Genomic DNA, 19,142 nt, shown 5'->3' on the forward strand with positions numbered 1-19,142 from the left:
GGTCAACGCCCCCGCGGCCCGGTCTGTGACCAGGCCTCCTGGTGGATCAGAGCCTGATCAACCAGGCTGTTGCTGCTGGCTGCACGCAAACCAACGTACGAGCCACAGCCCGGCTGATCAGGAACTGACTTTAGGTGCTTGTCCAGTGCCAGCTTGAAGACTGCCAGGGGTCTGTTGGTAATCCCCCTTATGTGTGCTGGGAGGCAGTTGAACAGTCTCGGGCCCCTGACACTTATTGTATGGTCTCTTAACGTGCTAGTGACACCCCTGCTTTTCATTGGGGGGATGTTGCATCGTCTGCCAAGTCTTTTGCTTTCGTAGTGAGTGATTTTCGTGTGCAAGTTCGGTACTAGTCCCTCTAGGATTTTCCAGGTGTATATAATCATGTATCTCTCCCTCCTGCGTTCCAGGGAATACAGGTTTAGGAACCTCAAGCGCTCCCAGTAATTGAGGTGTTTTATCTCCGTTATGCGCGCCGTGAAAGTTCTCTGTACATTTTCTAGGTCGGCAATTTCACCTGCCTTGAAAGGTGCTGTTAGTGTGCAGCAATATTCCAGCCTAGATAGAACAAGTGACCTGAAGAGTGTCATCATGGGCTTGGCCTCCCTAGTTTTGAAGGTTCTCATTATCCATCCTGTCATTTTTCTAGCAGATGCGATTGATACAATGTTATGGTCCTTGAAGGTGAGATCCTCCGACATGATCACTCCCAGGTCTTTGACGTTGGTATTTCGCTCTATTTTGTGGCCAGAATTTGTTTTGTACTCTGATGAAGATTTAATTTCCTCATGTTTACCATATCTGAGTAATTGAAATTTCTCATCGTTGAACTTCATATTGTTTTCTGCAGCCCACTGAAAGATTTGGTTGATGTCCGCCTGGAGCTTTGCAGTGTCTGCAATGGAAGACACTGTCATGCAGATTCGGGTGTCATCTGCAAAGGAAGACACGGTGCTGTGGCTGACATCCTTGTCTATGTCGGATATGAGGATGAGGAACAAGATGGGAGCGAGTACTGTGCCTTGTGGAACAGAGCTTTTCACCGTAGCTGCCTCGGACTTTACTCTGTTGACGACTACTCTCTGTGTTCTGTTAGTGAGGAAATTATAGATCCATCGACCGACTTTTCCTGTTATTCCTTTAGCACGCATTTTGTGCGCTATTACGCCATGGTCACACTTGTCGAAGGCTTTTGCAAAGTCTGTATATATTACATCTGCATTCTTTTTGTCTTCTAGTGCATTTAGGACCTTGTCGTAGTGATCCAATAGTTGAGACAGACAGGAGCGACCTGTTCTAAACCCATGTTGCCCTGGGTTGTGTAACTGATGGGTTTCTAGATGGGTGGTGATCTTGCTTCTTAGGACTCTTTCAAAGATTTTTATGATATGGGATGTTAGTGCTATTGGTCTGTAGTTCTTTGCTGTTGCTTTACTGCCCCCTTTGTGGAGTGGGGCTATTTGATAAATAATAATTATTTTTGTTGTCATTTACTGTTATGTACATAATTAGTTACATTCAGATAAATGCAATTTTCCACAATATATATATATATATATATATATATATATATATATATATATATATATATATATATATATATATATATATATATATATATAATATTAATATATATATATATATATATATATATATATATATATATATATATATATATATATATATATATATATATATATTAAAGTTATTTTTTATACAAGACGTTCATGATGTGATTATGCTCCAGAAACTTAGCAGCTAAATTAAACTGAAAACTGACAACCTTTTAAATGAGAATGGATGGTGGGAATCTTGCTTATTAAGACCAGCGTGATAATAATGTTTAATCTAATATTAACAAAGTCCCTTCTCGCTCAAAAAGTTGTAAATATTATTATTATTATTATTTTCACAAAAAATCTGAACTCATGTGGATAGTCAAGTACCCAAGTTAATAACGGTCAGGTTATTTAGCCAAACCAAACATTAGTCCAGAATAGTTAGGGTGACTAACGCTAGGCTAACTGTTCGTGTATTTACCCGCCACTGACACAGCCACTATCCAACCCCAACTATTTAACCACGTTAATCATCACGATACACATTCCCCAGAAGGTTATCAACTTCCTACAGGAAAGTATTATATACATGACTGTCTGGCGGCTGCTTCCACGATAATTGTAGTGGAAGAGCGGGATCCGGCAGGAGGCCATGATAGGAGTCGCTCTAAGCTAGTGTCTTTAAAGTCTTCTGGATTCTTTGCAAGTCCTCATACCACCAACTAGTTTTTTATACCTCATACTCTTCATTCTATACCAAACTTTTGTTTCTTCCACATCTTTATTGCTCCTATCTTCTTTAGCCCTATAGTTTTTTCTCTAAGTTTCATTTAATGCCTCTTTCTATTTCATTTCATACGCATCTATTTGCACACTTCCTTCTCGAGAGCTTTCTCCTTTAAGCTATATTACAGCTTTTTTTTAAGTTTCACGGACGAATATAGTCCTGAGAACAAACACTGAAAGTGACCCACATTATGGTGTCTATCTCGGTTGCTTTCTGTCACCATACGTTTACATCAGGAGCGAGATGAAGAGGTAATAAATTGAAGAAAACATTAGATAGGGGTTGGTTGTAAATATGATTATTATATTCTTGGGAAGTGATGAACCCGCAAGGATCATAAAGGGGCTGGTAATAATAAAGGATTGATGCATGGAAGGGCTGGAAAAAAAAAAGGGAAGTTTTTGCAAATTTTTCCAGCAGTCACAGCCATGGGACTCTCCAAAAAGCATTGACTGGGTCAAAGGATAACGGCGGTATCAGCTGATTTGACTTGAGGAATAAACTAACAGCATCTGTGAGTCCATCATGGGTAAGCCAGCGGTTACTACTGCCGTGGCTGGTCATGGGACCATTGACTTCTCTACCTTCACGTGCTTCTTGACACTAGCTCCTGACCTCTTAATGAAATGTTTAATATTTTCATTGCCCTACTGAAGTCTTAACTCAAGCGGCTGAAAGACTCATCACGATGTAAAAAACCCATCTTATGTGATGGAACATAACAGGGAAACATAGCAGGCTTTTGTTCCCACTAATTAATTGTCATATAGAATATGCTACTAACGCACAGCAGATGTATCCACTATTGCAAAACAGAAAGACAATACACCATATTGCCGCGCCTTTCAGTGCTGCCATCACTGAACGGGTCTTATGACGAATACTTGTGTTAGGGGGATCTCTTCCGACTTAGAAACTGACAACAAAAGCTATGAATCACATCACTAAACGGGTCATCCTGTGACAATTTTTATTATTATTATATTCACCAAAAGCTTCAAATCTTGTGATCAAGATCAGTGTCAAATAACCTTGACGAATGCTTTAACATTTGTTTCAGTGTCAGAAAGACAATCAGATACGGTTTAAGGAAAGTAAGAACAGTTCCAATTCTTTGAATCAAGAGGACTTCACCAGCATCCCTTGAAGGGAATAATAATAACTAACCTGATCTTTTGCTTGTATATTTGAAGGTCCTCTGTGGAGATGGAGAAGGCAGCAGGTTCATACTCTAGGTAGTGATCGTAGCGGTCACACGGAGCCAACACCCTGCTCAGCTCAGACACACTCAAACCACGTAAATTATCAGGGTAGAATTTAGCCGCCATGTGTAAGATGCTGGTGTTTGAGGGACTGGATGAAATAATTAGGCACTACACTAGTTTGATCAGAATCGGCTTCACTTCATATGTCTTTGAGAGGGAGAACTAGGTTTCACTCCATGTCTAGAACATACCTAAACTTCATTTCATGTCTAAAGCAGAACTAGTCTTCATGCCTAGAACAGAATTAAGCTTCATGTCTGGAGGAGAACTAGGCTTCACTCTAGCACAACTAATCTTTGAGCAAGAGAACTAGGTTTTACTCCATGTGGAATACTCTGTTCTCTTACTGAGTTCTCAAGTTCCTTGCCTTATTTACAAGTAAACGCTCATATTAAGGATGAACTTTCAGTTGGCCTTGTGCTCAATGGCTATACTTTTCTTTTACAAAACCATTATTTTCTATGAAAATAGTCTTCCGGCTAGTTATTCTCGACACCAAATATTAGGGCATTTATGATCAATTTGTTTACTTCAGTGAGCATGTCATTTTCATCACTTATGTATGACCTTAAACGCTTCCCGATGTACAAAGCACTACTGCAGAATCACCGTTTCTTACACCGCCAGCAGCAGAGAATCACTGTCTCGTCAAAAGCTCAAGTCTGTGTTTCTTCGTACTTTTAAGTTGTGATGCTCACATACTTGGGGCCATAGAGTTTCACCATTAATCTGTCCTTGATCCACAAGACTTCTTGCATCCACTTCTTGTGTCAGGATTTAATAATACACCTGGATCATTAAGACTGCGCACAATTATGAATCTTTAATCTCTGAGACAAAGATTAAGCTAAACTTTGCGTATTTATTATGAGATACATACTTATCGGTGTACATACTCAGCATCTGCATTTACCACTTGTCAAGGGTACACTGAATGATACAACTTTTTAACACGGATGCAGAGTGAATCCCACTCACTGGGCACATTACACACTGGTTATTAGCTGAAGACAATATAGCAGTTTCTAGGCTTGTTGTTGCACTTCGACTATAGAACAATCCGTGGCAGTAGTTGTAAGTGTAGCAATGGTGGCGTTATGTGCGTAACTGTAAGGAGCGCCGCCTGCCTCGTGACTAACACAACTCACTGAAACTATCACTACAAGCACGGCTTCCCGTGAGGTGTGAACGCCAGTGCGCTGCCTGGAAAATGTCATCCCCCCCTCCTCCTCTCCATCATTTGACCGTTAGTGATGTTCATCTCTCCCGCAACACTAGACACGAATATCACAGTAACTACTCGCACCAGCACACACCACACTAACGGAAGATCAGAGTTCGTGCTGGACTAACACGGTTCCTCACGCACGGTGCAGTATTCACAGAAACGATGACTATTTGAAAACATTTAAGATAAATGTGATGTGAAGACAGCCGCAGGAATGATGCTTGGGGATTTTTTTATTAATGAAAATAGATACAACAACAGTATTTTACCTTACTCCAGCCAGTAAAGAAGACGGTGGACGAGAATGTCGAAAGAACGCTAACTCGAATTCAGACACTGGGTCAGATGTGCTTCTCCGCCATTACTTCTAGTCAATAATGCTATACGATATGACCGCTGCGCTGTATAACCCTTGTAGGTTTTGCGCTTCTTTTCATTATAATAATAATAATAATAATATATGACCCGTCTACTATATTCCCATCTTCTCGTGAATGGGTGGGTGCAATTTCACATTTTTGTTTTTAGCTACAGGAGTAGAGCTATGTTCGTTGTGTCTCGTCTTCAATAATTAATTCATTATATATTACTGGATAATTTTCAATTGTTCCAACATTTATTGCTCTTTAAATCCATTTCATTAATTCCCTCCATTGGTTTGTGTGTGTGTGTGTGTTTACTTACCTCACACTAACCGGTACTTCTTCAACGCTTGTCCAACCTCTGGACGACGACCTACTAACACTAGTGGAAGGTCCCACAGTGATCCCGCCTCCTCCTGCTTCGACTTACCTGACTGCAGTATATAAGCCACCTCTCTGGCCCTATGCTGTACTTCCTGAAAGAGTGATGGACTGAACACATCGATTCCAGGCTGAGGGACTGATTACCTCAATCTCCTCCTCTCCTTACTCATTTCTACTTTGTACTGGACTGATGAAACCACTGTGTGGTGAAACGTTTCTTCAGTAAAGATTTCCGTGTGTTGCATAGTGTCTCAATTCTTCAACTTGTCGGTTTTGTAAACCATTCATCACAACTGCCCACGTGTTGGATGGTCCCCATGCTCATGCAAAACAAGAAGTACAGCCCCAGCACAATAAATACATCAACTCACCATTAAACTTTCTATTAATGTATCTCAGCAGAGTTAGCATGCGAGTAGTGGCTCACATGCGTGTGAACATGGAGGACGGCACTATTCAAGGAACAACATAAATACCACCAAAGGATCCCTGATGGTGACACTACAACACGCTTTTTTTTTTTTAATTTCAACATTCATTTTTTCCGTGCTCTGTGTTAATTAAAACAGTTGTGTGCATGAGTGTTTGCAGGCACGCGTGTCATACTTTCATGGTCTAAGTTATAATTATATAAACCCTCCTCGCTCTCTACGTGACAGAGGTTTTCAACAAATAACAGGTTTCCGTTTCACACTTATATGAGAGATGAGTACACGTAGTACCTTCCTGGATATTGCTGTTTACTAGCCTGCTGCCTGGATGGCTGAGGTCTATCAGCCCAGTAGTGTTTATAGGGTAAAGACACATGCAGCATTTACTACATTTATTTAAAGGAAAAATTCCACCCACTTGGAGTTTTGTCTATCCTATACAAAACTTACTGAAAGCTGTGCTTATATAGTGGAAAGAGATCAAATGAAGCGAAGAGAGAGTTTAGGTCAGGTGTAGTAGTACATGGGTGGAGCTACGTTTGTATTCCAGTTGGCTAAGATCGTTAGCTTGGTAGTTGTAGGTGTGTCTGGCCGATGGTTCAAACTTAATCTACTTCTTGAGTTGATCTAGTCATCTCATCATCGACACTTCTCAACAACTTAGACATGTCAGGCCTTAGCCATTTCTTATTTACCACAGTAACACCTCATTTCATGCACCACACGAAACTATCATTCCAGGCCGTGCTCTTAAACTTTGCGTTCTCTTTTTGAGCTTTAGTTTTTGCTCAGGCGAAACTGAAGCGACTCTCGATTCCTTCTAGTTGTCCATATTGTGTTAGGATACAATGCTCCTCATGTTTATATTCTAAAAGTTGTCAGAATTCTTTAATGATACATACATACATACCCATGAACTCGTAATGAACAACGGTCGATGAATAAACATAAAGGTGGAAAGGGAGCCTCGAACATACACATACATACATCTACTGTTATTAATATCATCTACATTAATGTTAAATTTTTGTGCTGGATGGAAGTGCGTGTTTTCAATCATTATTGTGGCGATTTTTGTAGTAATTGTTGAAATATATATCAGTACAATAACCATAGTCAAAATAATATGTACGATTCATAATAGTTACTGAAATAATGAGTCAGTATACTGGGATATAATATATAATGATTTTCAGTGTTCACTTTGTTTCATAACCTCCAATTATTGTCACTTTACTGTTAAATGGACGGTCCACTGTCATTGCTGAGTCATCAGTGTCACTTGCTGCTGTAACAATAGTAAACTACCGTTCCGCTATCATCAGTATAGCTACTGTTTTTGTGTGAACGGTTAACTACCTTTACCACCAGTGCCACTACTGTTGTGTCAACGGTTAATTACCTATACAATCAATGTCACTACCGTTGCATCAACGGTTAACTACCTTTACCACCAATGTCACCTGACCAGCCGGGTTGTGGCTTGTACGTTGGATTGCGTGCAGCCAGCAGTAACAGCGTGGTTGATCAGGCTCTGATCCACCATGAGGCCTGGTCACAGACCGGGCCGCGGGGGCGTTGACCCCCGGAACTCTCTCCAGGTAACTCTGTAATATCAACTGTTAACCACCTTTACTGTCCCACTGTCACTACTGTTATATCAACAGTTACCTGGAGTATACTTGAAAGGGGTTTCGGGGGGTCAACGCCCTCGCGGCCCGGTCCGTGACCAGGCCTCGTGATGGATCAGGGCTTGATCAACCAGGCTGTTACTGCTGGCCACACGTAAACCGACGTACGAACCACAGCAATTGTTTTACTGCCACTTATGTGGAGTGCGGCTGTCTGTTGTTTTTAGTGACTGTGGGATGACGCGTGTCCATGCTCCCTCTCCATATAATATTTAAGGCACGTAAAAAGGGTTTCTTGCAGTTCTAGATGAACTCGGAGTTCCAAGAGTCTGGGCCTGGGGCAGAGTGCATGGGCATGTCATTTACTGTTTTTTTAAAGTCTTGTGGTGTTAGGATAATAATCATAAATTTTTGAATTAACCAAATTCTGAGTCTCGGTCATAAAACATTCATTTAGATTGTCGATCCGCAGTCTAATTAACGACTCACTAAACGCTGAGTCATACTGAGAGTTCAGTATCTCACTCATTTCTTTGCTGTTGTCTAAGTCCCATCTCGTTTAAGCTGGGGTCCAATACTACATGCTGGTTTTGCTCTAGATCTGGCATAAGATACATTTTGTGTTTTTTTTTTTTAATTTCATTTATAACTTTAAGTTCTTCCTGTGTTTCTTGTCTCTTGTATGATTCCTTAAACTTAAGTTGGATATTTGCTATTTCTCTGACCAGTGCCTCCTTTCGTATTTCAGATATGCTGGCCCCTTTCAGCAGCTCTGTGATTCTTCGCCTTCGCCTGTATAGAGAGCGTTTCTCTTTGGTTTATATCTTCTTAAAAGAATGTGCCTTGAGTATACCTCAAGTGCCACAGTGTTAATTCTTTCTAGGCAAATGTTCGGATCCGTGTTGTTTAGGATATCTTTCCAGTTTGTTTCATTTAGGACATGGTTGATTTGATCCTACTGTATATTTTTGTTATTGAAGTTGATCTCCTTTATGCTGGTCAGGAGCTCTGCGCATACATGTCTGTATGTAGACTTGTATATTCTGTTTATTTATTATTAAATTATTGTAAACTTATTTAAAGTATATTTAGCTGGATTAGGCTAAATTAAATTGCGCTTGTTATAATAAGGTTGGGTAAGTTTTCAAAGGTTCTTTTGATACAAAATTATTAATTTTTACATTAACATAAATTAAAAAATATATCTTTAAACGTGTAACTACAATATACAGCAGGACACTAAACGGGAACACAGACACATTTCACGAACAGAGCATTTTTACAAAGTCACTTAAAACATACAGTTATTAGATGTGAATTTAAAGTACACAAACGAGGTAACAATACATAAAGAACCTTAAAACACCATGAAGATGTGTAAAATAAAGTTTGAAATGTGCCTATCTTCACACTTTTCCAATGGAAATAAGTCACTTTGACTTTTTTTTTTGGGGGGGGGAAGGAGTTATCCTAGGTAATTTATATATATGTTACTATGTATAATAACTGTACTTATGTGTATCTGTATCTAAATAAACTTACTTATTCCTTGATCTGCTGAACTGTCTCCAAAAGGATCACAGTTAGAATTTACAATGCAGCCTAATTATAGTCGGTTGCATGTAAAAAAAAATTATGCAAATATTTACATAAAAATAAGTGTAACTACTCGGAACATGTAAGTAAATGGTAAAGCACATGACTGACAACGTAAAGGACCTTGACACGATTCCCGGAGCAGAGGATAATAATAATAATAATAATAATAATAATAATAATAATAATAATAGTAAATAAATGTTTGTTGGGCTTTGAAATGAACTTTTCACCTGTACATACGACTGTGTAAATAACAATCTGCGACTGGTACTCACTATGGTTCAGTTTTTGGTCTGTAGCCGCCTCCTGCTTCCATGTCCCTATCCTTGTTGTACTTTTCCAACTTGTTCTTCTTCGGCTTCTCCTTCTCCGGGAGGTCTCCGCCAGGGCAAGACGCCTCGTCAGACTCATTCTTCAGTTTCTTGTGCTTCTTGTTCTTGGCGTTCGGACCCTTGGTGAAGCCGTTAACTGTACGAAGAACCCAGACCTCAGTACACAATAAACAATTTTATTCTCAAAGCATTGCAAGAATGTGGTGACTGCAGCAGCAAGCGCACTAGTGTGTATAAAATACGCAATACAGAGTAAACCTATATTTTAGAAATTCTAATCAAGAGTAAGCTTTAGCAGTTCTTAATAAACTTCAGCCCTGATTAAAATGTCTGTTGTAATTTTTGCTTATCAATTATAAATATCAAAATAACTTAAACTTCGTTATATTTTGGTTATATATAAATATAATTTATTAGACTATAACAGTTGAAGTCCCTGTGGCTAGAGACAAATGTGATTTTTTTTGTACACGACCTTTCTCCACTCGTTGAGTATTGGCGAGTCGAAAAAGTTATTTCATGCAGTCCATTGCATGGGCAAAACGTTGTCAATAAAGGTTCGCATTGTTTCATTTGTGTATCGTTTACCATTGTGTGTGCATTTTATACCTTTATTTTTCCAGTTAAGGACCATCTTGTACTTCACGTGTTTCAAACAAGACGTAAGCCTAGGATAGAAACTTAAATTGAAGCCTAGAATAGAAACTTAAATTTCAGGTACACAGTGTACCGAGTTCTCTTATATAAACTCGCAGTTCGTACAAAAGGTTACGGATAAATTGTGTAAACATCGGCATTTGCAGACATAACAGAGCTCATTTTGACAATAAGAATTAAACGCGGTTTGATCCTGCTGTCTAGTAGTCCTGGGGTTACAAGGCTTTCGTGCTATCCGCTATACTGCACTGCTATAGTGGTACATCAACCACTAATTGCTGTTGCCTGGTTAGGTTGGTGTAAACCACAATTATGAACTACCACTACAACCACCCCTTCTACTATTACCACAACCACCCCTTTCTTTTAACTTAAGGATCTTAACAGGGTTAAGAGTTCCTACCTTTATTTACAAGTTAAGAGCTGTTACCTACCTAAAGTCGTTTGAAAGATTTATTAGTATACTACTAAAACTACTAGATACCTTTCCTCAATTACTACCACTACCTTGTCTAGTACTACCATCACTTCTATTATCACCACCACTTATCATTACTGACACCACCCACTACTTTCACTCTTACCTCTTTAACTATAACCACCATTCTTTTACCACTACCATCACTCCTTTCTGCTACTACTACTTCCACCCTCATCACTACTGTCACCACTACCTCTAGTTCTATTACCACCACCACCATGACCATCATCGCTACTACCACCACTACTACCACTTACCTGTCTGTTTGGGCGTTGGTGAAGGTGAGGGAGGTGTTGGTGGAGGAGGAGGGTTGGCAGTGCCGTGTGAGGAGCCAGGAAGGTGACCGTCCAAGGAATCCCTTTCAGGATGGTCAGGATACGCTGGAAACATATAACAACATGAGTTAGTAGCGTCCTCACAGGATACTAGCTGGGTGCTGCTAGGATGATGCTAGGAGTATGACCGGATTGAATGCTAATTGAGTGGGGTCGGTAGGATGTTTATAGACTGGAGGTTGTATGATTGTTGGTAGGATAGGATTTGAATGTTGGTAGAATGCTGTCGAACACTGGTAAGATGGAAGGATATATAGTGATGCTTGGATGCTTTTAGGATGTAGAGTGGTAGATGGATGTTGATAGGATATAATGTGGTGGTTGGATGTTAGGATGCATAATGGTTACTTCGGGCTGACAAGATGTTTACTAGACGGTGGCCGGACATGCACAATGGTTACTGGAATGTGTCAAGATGGCGGTGGAATGCTGGAAGAGTATGGCGGGAAGATGATGAGACTCTTATTACCGTTCCGTACCTGTATGAGTTTGTTCGAAACATCTAGACCAGTTTATTCCATTCCTCGACCAACCCTCAAAATTCTCGTGACCCACCTTTCAGTTTTTGAATTAGGCCCAAAATAAAAGGTACATAAACACAAATACATGAAGGTTAGTTGGTTAATGGAGTTTAAACTATCGAGTACACCTCGGTCATTAAGGCTGAACGTAGACTCCTCACCACCAAACAAGGATAATTTAATCCCTAACGTGGAAATTTATGCAAACTCAGCATACATACAGTGAGTGATATACACCTCTCGATGTGTATATGCGTGTGTATGCCAAGGTTCGTTAATGGGGTTTAAAGACTATCGCCTACACTAGGTTCACGAAGTCTGCGCGTAACCTTCCACCAGTTGTGATGAATGGTTTGAAAAACCGACAAGTTGAAGATTGAGACACTTATGCAGCATATGGAAATCTTTATTCAGGAAACGTTTCGCCACACAGTGGCTTCATCAGTCCAATACAAAGAGGAAGGCGTAAGGAGAGGAGGAGAATGAGGTAATCAGTCCCTCAACCTGGAGTCGATGTGTTCAGTCCATCAATCTTGTAGAATGTACAGCATAGGGCCGTAGACGTGGCTTATATACTGTAGTGAGGTGACGTGAAGCAGATGGAGGCGGGGTCATAGTGGTACCATCCACTAGTCGAAGTAGGTCTTCGTCCAAAGGTTGAACAAGTGTTGAAGAATTCTTTGTAACAAGATCCCATGATGCTGCAGTGTCCGACAGTTGTGATGAATGGTTCAAACCATTCATCACAACTGTCGGACACTGCAGCATCATGGGATCTTGTTACAAAGAATTCTTCAACACTTGTTCAACCTTTGGACGAAGACCTACTTCGACTAGTGGATGGTACCACTATGACCCCGCCTCCATCTGCTTCACGTCACCTCACTACAGTATATAAGCCACGTCTACGGCCCTATGCTGTACATTCTACAAGATTGATGGACTGAACACATCGACTCCAGGTTGAGGGACTGATTACCTCATTCTCCTCCTCTCCTTACGCCTTCCTCTTTGTATTGGACTGATGAAGCCACTGTGTGGCGAAACGTTTCCTGAATAAAGATTTCCATATGCTGCATAAGTGTCTCAATCTTCAACCTTCCACCAGACAAGAATAATTTAATCCCAAAGAAAAAGATTACAGTAGCCTCTCAGTGTATATATACACCGACAGGCATACACCTCTGTATATACACACCGAGAGGCATACACCTCTGTATATGTTGATAAATTAGACACATGTGCAACTCTTGGGTATCTTTATTGAGGAAACGTTTCGCCACACAGTGGCTTCATCAGTCCATACGTAGGAGAAACTTGAAGAACAGGAGGAGAATGAGGTAATCAGCCCCTCAACCTTGAGTCGATGTGTTCAGTCCATCAATCTTGAGTATTCTACTCAAGATTGATGGACTGAACACATCGACTCAAGGTTGAGGGACTGATTACCTCATTCTCCTCCTGTTCTTCAAGTTTCTCCTACGTATGGACTGATGAAGCCACTGTGTGGCGAAACGTTTCCTCAATAAAGATACCCAAGAGTTGCACATGTGTCTAATTTATCAACATGTCGGTTCTCTGAACCATTCATCTACAAACCTCTGTATATACACACACCGAGAGGCATACATCAATGTATATGCACTGAGAGGCATACACCTCTGTATATATACCGGGAGGCATACGCCTCTGTATATACACACCGAGAGGTATACACCTCTGTATATAGACCGAGAGATACACCTCTGTATAGACCCCGAAAGGCATACATCAATGTATATACACCAAGAGGCATACATCTCAGTGTATACACTTAGTATGCCAAAAATCACGTGAAAACCAAGTCACACTAATTAGGATTTATAATAGGATTTAAATATGTAAACAGTTATTGGAGTGCAAATGTACAGTGTACACCCAAGTCAAACACACACACATAAAATATCAACTGCATAAGAATAGTGACAGTCACGCCAGTATCACACTAAACAAATGACAAAATTTGAATTATATGCAAATAATGGGGATGCGCAACAATGATAGCTATATATAGGAAAATATGGAAATGTACAAATAGTTCCCACATGTAAAGGAGTGATCACGTTAAACGAAATAATCACACCAATTTTAGAGTATTAGTGTTTGAATTAAGAATAATATATGGTTCAGAGACAGCACAGTTATTTGTTTTCCTGATGTCCCATAGAACGGGGATCATTCAACTCGATTACCATTTACGAAGTTATAACACATTAACTGTACGGTACACGTCACTCAAGCGACTCAGCCCAACGCTGTGGTAAAAGTAGAAGTTTCGTGACCCCTAAACTGAAAACAACTGAGCTAAACGTGTTTTCAAGGTTATAGTTAGAGGCTGAAGTTGTGATGTAGGAAACAGACATTCGTTAGATGCTAACACTGTACAGTACTAGGAAATATTTCATCCGGGTTTTATTACTGAAACAAAATGATGAATGGAATTAGTGTTTCCAGTTGTGTACATGAGAGAGAGAGACGAACAGACACACTACGGATGTTTTCTAAAAGTGATACACATAGAGTATGGAAGCCGCACTTTGTGTTTCCTCCATGTAACTATCATACAGAATAGGGTAGTCACACGCTGCGGGTGTTCCCATAATCTAACTATTGTAGAAAACAAAGTGATAATGTTAAATCTCTTCATCCCAAAGGTCAGAGAGAGTTACTATGTATGGTTTAACTTTGTATATGTCAGTCATGTGTGTATTATGGTGACCTTGTATATGTCACTTATACAAATCTTAAGAAAATTTACATTCTTCCGAACTACATCAACAACAACAATAATAATAATAATAATAATAATAATAATAATAATAATAATAATAATAATAATATTATTATTATTATTATTATTATTATTATTATTATTATTAGACAGCAACCACCCAGCAACCACCCTCCAGTACCGCAGGAGGGTAGTGCCTCCCTGGGTGGCTGCTGTCTACCAACTTACTTCCACAGTACGGTAGTACCTCCCTGGGTGGTTGCTGTCTACCAACCTACTACCGCAGGACGGTAGTACCTCCCTGGGTGGTTGCTGTCTACCAACCTACTACCACAGGACGGTAGTACCTCCCTGGGTGGCTGCTGTCTACCAACCTACTACCGCAGGAAGGTAGTACCTCCCTGGGTGGTTGCTGTCTACCAACCTACTACCACAGGACGGTAGTACCTCCCTGGGTGGCTGCTGTCTACCAACTTACTTCCACAGGATGGTAGTACCTCCCTGGGTGGCTGCTGTCTACCAACCTACTACCGCAGGAGGGTAGTACCTTCCTGGGTGGTTGCTGTCTACCAACCTACTACCGCAGGACGGTAGTACCTCCCTGGGTGGCTGCTGTCTACCAACCTACTACCACAGGACGGTAATACCTCCCTGGGTGGCTGCTGTCTACCAACTTACTACCACAGGACGGTAGTACCTCCCTGGGTGGCTGCTGTCTACCAACCTACTACCGCAGGAGGGTAGTACCTCCCTGGGTGGTTGCTGTCTACCAACCTACTACCGCAGGACGGTAGTACCTCCCTGGGTGGCTGCTGTCTACCAACCTACTACCACAGGACGGTAGTACCTCCCTGGGTGGCTGCTGTCTACCAACCTACTACCGCAGGAGGGTAGTACCTCCCTGGGTGGTTGTTGTCTACCAACCTACTACCGCAGGACGGTAGTACCTCCCTGGGTGGCTGCTGTCTACCAACCTACTACCACAGGACGGTAGTACCTCCCTGGGTGGCTGCTATCTACCAACCTACTACCGCAGGACGGTAGTACCTCCCTGGGTGGTTGCTGTCTACCAACCTACTACCGCAGGACGGTAGTACCTCCCTGGGTGGCTGCTGTCTACCAACCTACTACCGCAGGAGGGTAGTACCTCCCTGGGTGGTTGCTGTCTACCAACCTACTACCGCAGGACGGTAGTACCTCCCTGGGTGGCTGCTGTCTACCAACCTACTACCACAGGACGGTAGTACCTCCCTGGGTGGCTGCTGTCTACCAACCTACTACCGCAGGAGGGTAGTACCTCCCTGGGTGGTTGCTGTCTACCAACCTACTACCGCAGGACGGTAGTACCTCCCTGGGTGGTTGCTGTCTACCAACCTACTACCGCAGGAGGGTAGTACCTCCCTGGGTGGTTGATGTCTACCAACCTACTACCGCAGGACGGTAGTACCTCCCTGGGTGGTTGCTGTCTACCAACCTACTACCGCAGGAGGGTAGTACCTCCCTGGGTGGTTGCTGTCTAACAACCTACTACCGCAGGAGTGTAGTACCTCCCTGGGTGGTTGCTGTCTACCAACCTACTTCCACAGGACGGTAGTACCTCCCTGGGTGGTTGCTGTCTACCAGCCTACTACCACAGGACGGTAGTACCTCCCTGGGTGGTTGCTGTCTACCAGCCTACTACCACAGGACGGTAGTACCTCCCTGGGTGGCTGCTGTCTACCAACCTACTACCGCAGGAGGGTAGTACCTCCCTGGGTGGCTGCTGTCTACCAACCTACTACCGCAGGAGGGTAGTACCTCCCTGGGTGGTTGCTGTCTACCAACCTACTACCGCAGGACGGTAGTACCTCCCTGGGTGGTTGCTGTCTACCAACCTACTACCGCAGGAGGGTAGTACCTCCCTGGGTGGTTGCTGTCTACCAACCTACTACCGCAGGAGGGTAGTACCTCCCTGGGTGGTTGCTGTCTACCAACCTACTTCCACAGGACGGTAGTACCTCCCTGAGTGGTTGCTGTCTACCAGCCTACTACCACAGGACGGTAGTACCTCCCTGGGTGGTTGCTGTCTACCAACCTACTACCACAGGACGGCAGTACCTCCCTGGGCGGTTGCTGTCTACCAACCTACTACCACAGGACGGTAGTACCTCCCTGGGTGGCTGCTTTCTACCAACCTACTACCACAGGACGGTAGTACCTCCCTGGGTGGTTGCTGTCTACCAACCTACTACCACAGGACGGTAGTACCTCCCTGAGTGGTTGCTGTCTACCAGCCTACTACCACAGGACGGTAGTACCTCCCTGAGTGGTTGCTGTCTACCAACCTACTACCACAGGACGGTAGTACCTCCCTGAGTGGTTGCTGTCTACCAACCTACTACCACAGGACGGTAGTACCTCCCTGGGTGGCTGCTTTCTACCAACCTACTACCACAGGACGGTAGTACCTCCCTGAGTGGTTGCTGTCTACCAACCTACTACCACAGGACGGTAGTACCTCCCTGGGTGGCTGCTTTCTACCAACCTACTACCACAGGACGGTAGTACCTCCCTGAGTGGTTACTGTCTACCAACCTACTACCACAGGACGGTAGTACCTCCCTGGGTGGTTGCTGTCTACCAACCTACTACCACAGGACGGTAGTACCTCCCTGGGTGGCTGCTGTCTACCAACCTACTACCACAGGACGGTAGTACCTCCCTGGGTGGCTGCTGTCTACCAACCTACTACCACAGGACGGTAGTACCTACCTGGGTGGCTGCTGTCTACCAACCTACTACCACAGGACGGTAGTACCTACCTGGGTGGCTGCTGTCTACCAACCTACTACCGCAGGACGGTAGTACCTCCCTGGGTGGCTGCTGTCTACCAACCTACTACCACAGGACGGTAGTACCTACCTGGGTGGTTGCTGTCTACCAACCTACTACCACAGGACGGTAGTACCTCCCTGGGTGGTTGCTGTCTACCAACCTACTACCACAGGACGGTAGTACCTACCTGGGTGGCTGCTGTCTACCAACCTACTACCACAGGACGGTAGTACCTCCCTGGGTGGCTGCTGTCTACCAACCTACTACCACAGGACGGTAGTACCTCCCTGGGTGGTTGCTGTCTACCAACCTACTACCACAGGACGGTAGTACCTCCCTGAGTGGTTGCTGTCTACCAACCTACTACCACAGGACGGTAGTACCTCCCTGGGTGGTTGCTGTCTACCAACCTACTACCACAGGACGGTAGTACCTCCCTGAGTGGTTGCTGTCTACCAACCTACTACCACAGGACGGTAGTACCTCCCTGAGTGGTTGCTGTCTACCAACCTACCACCTAGGAATAATAATAATTATAAGGTGACTAATATGACAGCAGCTATGGAACAAGGAGCTACAAATCATTTGCAAGGTTGTTGCTGCTGCTTGTATGGGTGGAAAAGATAATTAACAATTGTAATAGTAGCAGCACTATATCCTGGTAAGAATATATCCAACATGCAGCATTGTATCTTAGTAAGAACATATCTGACATCCAACACTATATCCTGGTAAGAACATATGCAGAGAAACCCATCCTGTGATGGAATATGACAAGACTCTTAGCTACCCTTCGGTCCCACAATATAATTATTTTATAGAATACTGTGCCAGCGCACCGTGGATGTTTCTACAATGTGTCACAGAATACTGCGGCAGCACTTTACCATATAACTAATTTGGTTAAAAGGTACGTACTTAAGGAAATCATACCTAAGGTAGAAGTACCTAAGTGGCACCTAAGTATCTAAATGGTACCTAAGGAAGTAGTACCTAAGTGTGATACCTAAGGAAGTAGTACCTAAGTGTGGTACCTAAGGAAGTAGTACCTAAGTGTGATACCTAAGGAAGTAGTACCTAAGTGTGGTACCTAAGGAAGTAGTACCTAAGTGTGATACCTAAGGAAGTAGTACCTAAGTGTGGTACCTAAGGAAGAAATACCTAAGTGGTACCTAAGGATGAAGTACCCAAGTGGTACCTAAGGAAGTAGTACCTATTGAAGAGGTAAGCATGGAAGAAGTACCTAAAGATGTACCTAAGGAAGAAGTACCTAAGGTAGTACCTAAGGAAGAAGTACCTAAGTGGTACCTAAGGAAGTAGTACCTAAGGAAAAAGTACCTAACTGGTACCTAAGGAAGAAGTACGTAAGTGGTACCTAAGGAAGAAGTACCTAAGTGGTACCTAAGGAAGTAGTGCCTATGGAAGAGGTAAGTATGGAAGAAGTACCTAAGGAAGAAGTACCTAAGGAAGAAGTACCTAAGGAAGAAGTACCTATGGAAGAAGTACCTAAGGAAGTAGTGCCTAAGGAAGAAGTACCTAAGGAAATAGTATCTTAGAAGAGGTACCTAAGGAAGAGGTACCTAAGGAAGAGGTACCTAAGGAAGAAGTACCTATGGAAGAGTCTGAGGATCTGTGTGTGTCAGGGTGAACCATCACACTAACACCATCATCTTCCTCCTGCGCCCACGTCTTGGTCTCCTGCTGCGCCAACTTGCGCTGGTGGCGATGGTGCTTGCAGTTGCATGTAGCCTGTTTGGGAGGCATCCGGGCTATGGAGGACCAGTGTAGCAGACGCATTCTACTGCTGGTTCCTGCTGCACACTGCTCACACACGCATACAACATGCTGTCCGCATATCACACATTCTAACACACGAGCTTTCATTGCCTACCATTGTCCGTTCTTTGATGTATAATGCTTCTTTCCATTTATTACAGTAAATGAATTAAATACATCTTTAAATGTATTTAGTTCATTTATATATAT

General features: G+C 42.7%; 1 protein-coding gene across 2 annotated transcripts in view; it reads right to left on the reverse strand.

Moving 5' to 3' along the window:
* LOC128698287 (uncharacterized) overlaps window positions 1-19,142 on the reverse strand; it is a 134,396-nt gene that overhangs the window by 14,300 nt on the left and 100,954 nt on the right. For both annotated transcript variants that reach the window (XM_070098558.1, XM_070098559.1), the window contains 2 exons: window positions 10,974-11,096; window positions 9,522-9,714 (listed from right to left, as the gene is read on the reverse strand). In XM_070098558.1, coding sequence (XP_069954659.1) covers window positions 9,522-9,714; window positions 10,974-11,096 — 316 coding nt within the window. The remainder of the gene's footprint in view (window positions 1-9,521; window positions 9,715-10,973; window positions 11,097-19,142) is intronic.

Source organism: Cherax quadricarinatus, chromosome 63 (assembly GCF_038502225.1).
Source record: "Cherax quadricarinatus isolate ZL_2023a chromosome 63, ASM3850222v1, whole genome shotgun sequence".
NCBI classification, from domain to species: Eukaryota; Metazoa; Arthropoda; class Malacostraca; order Decapoda; family Parastacidae; genus Cherax; species Cherax quadricarinatus.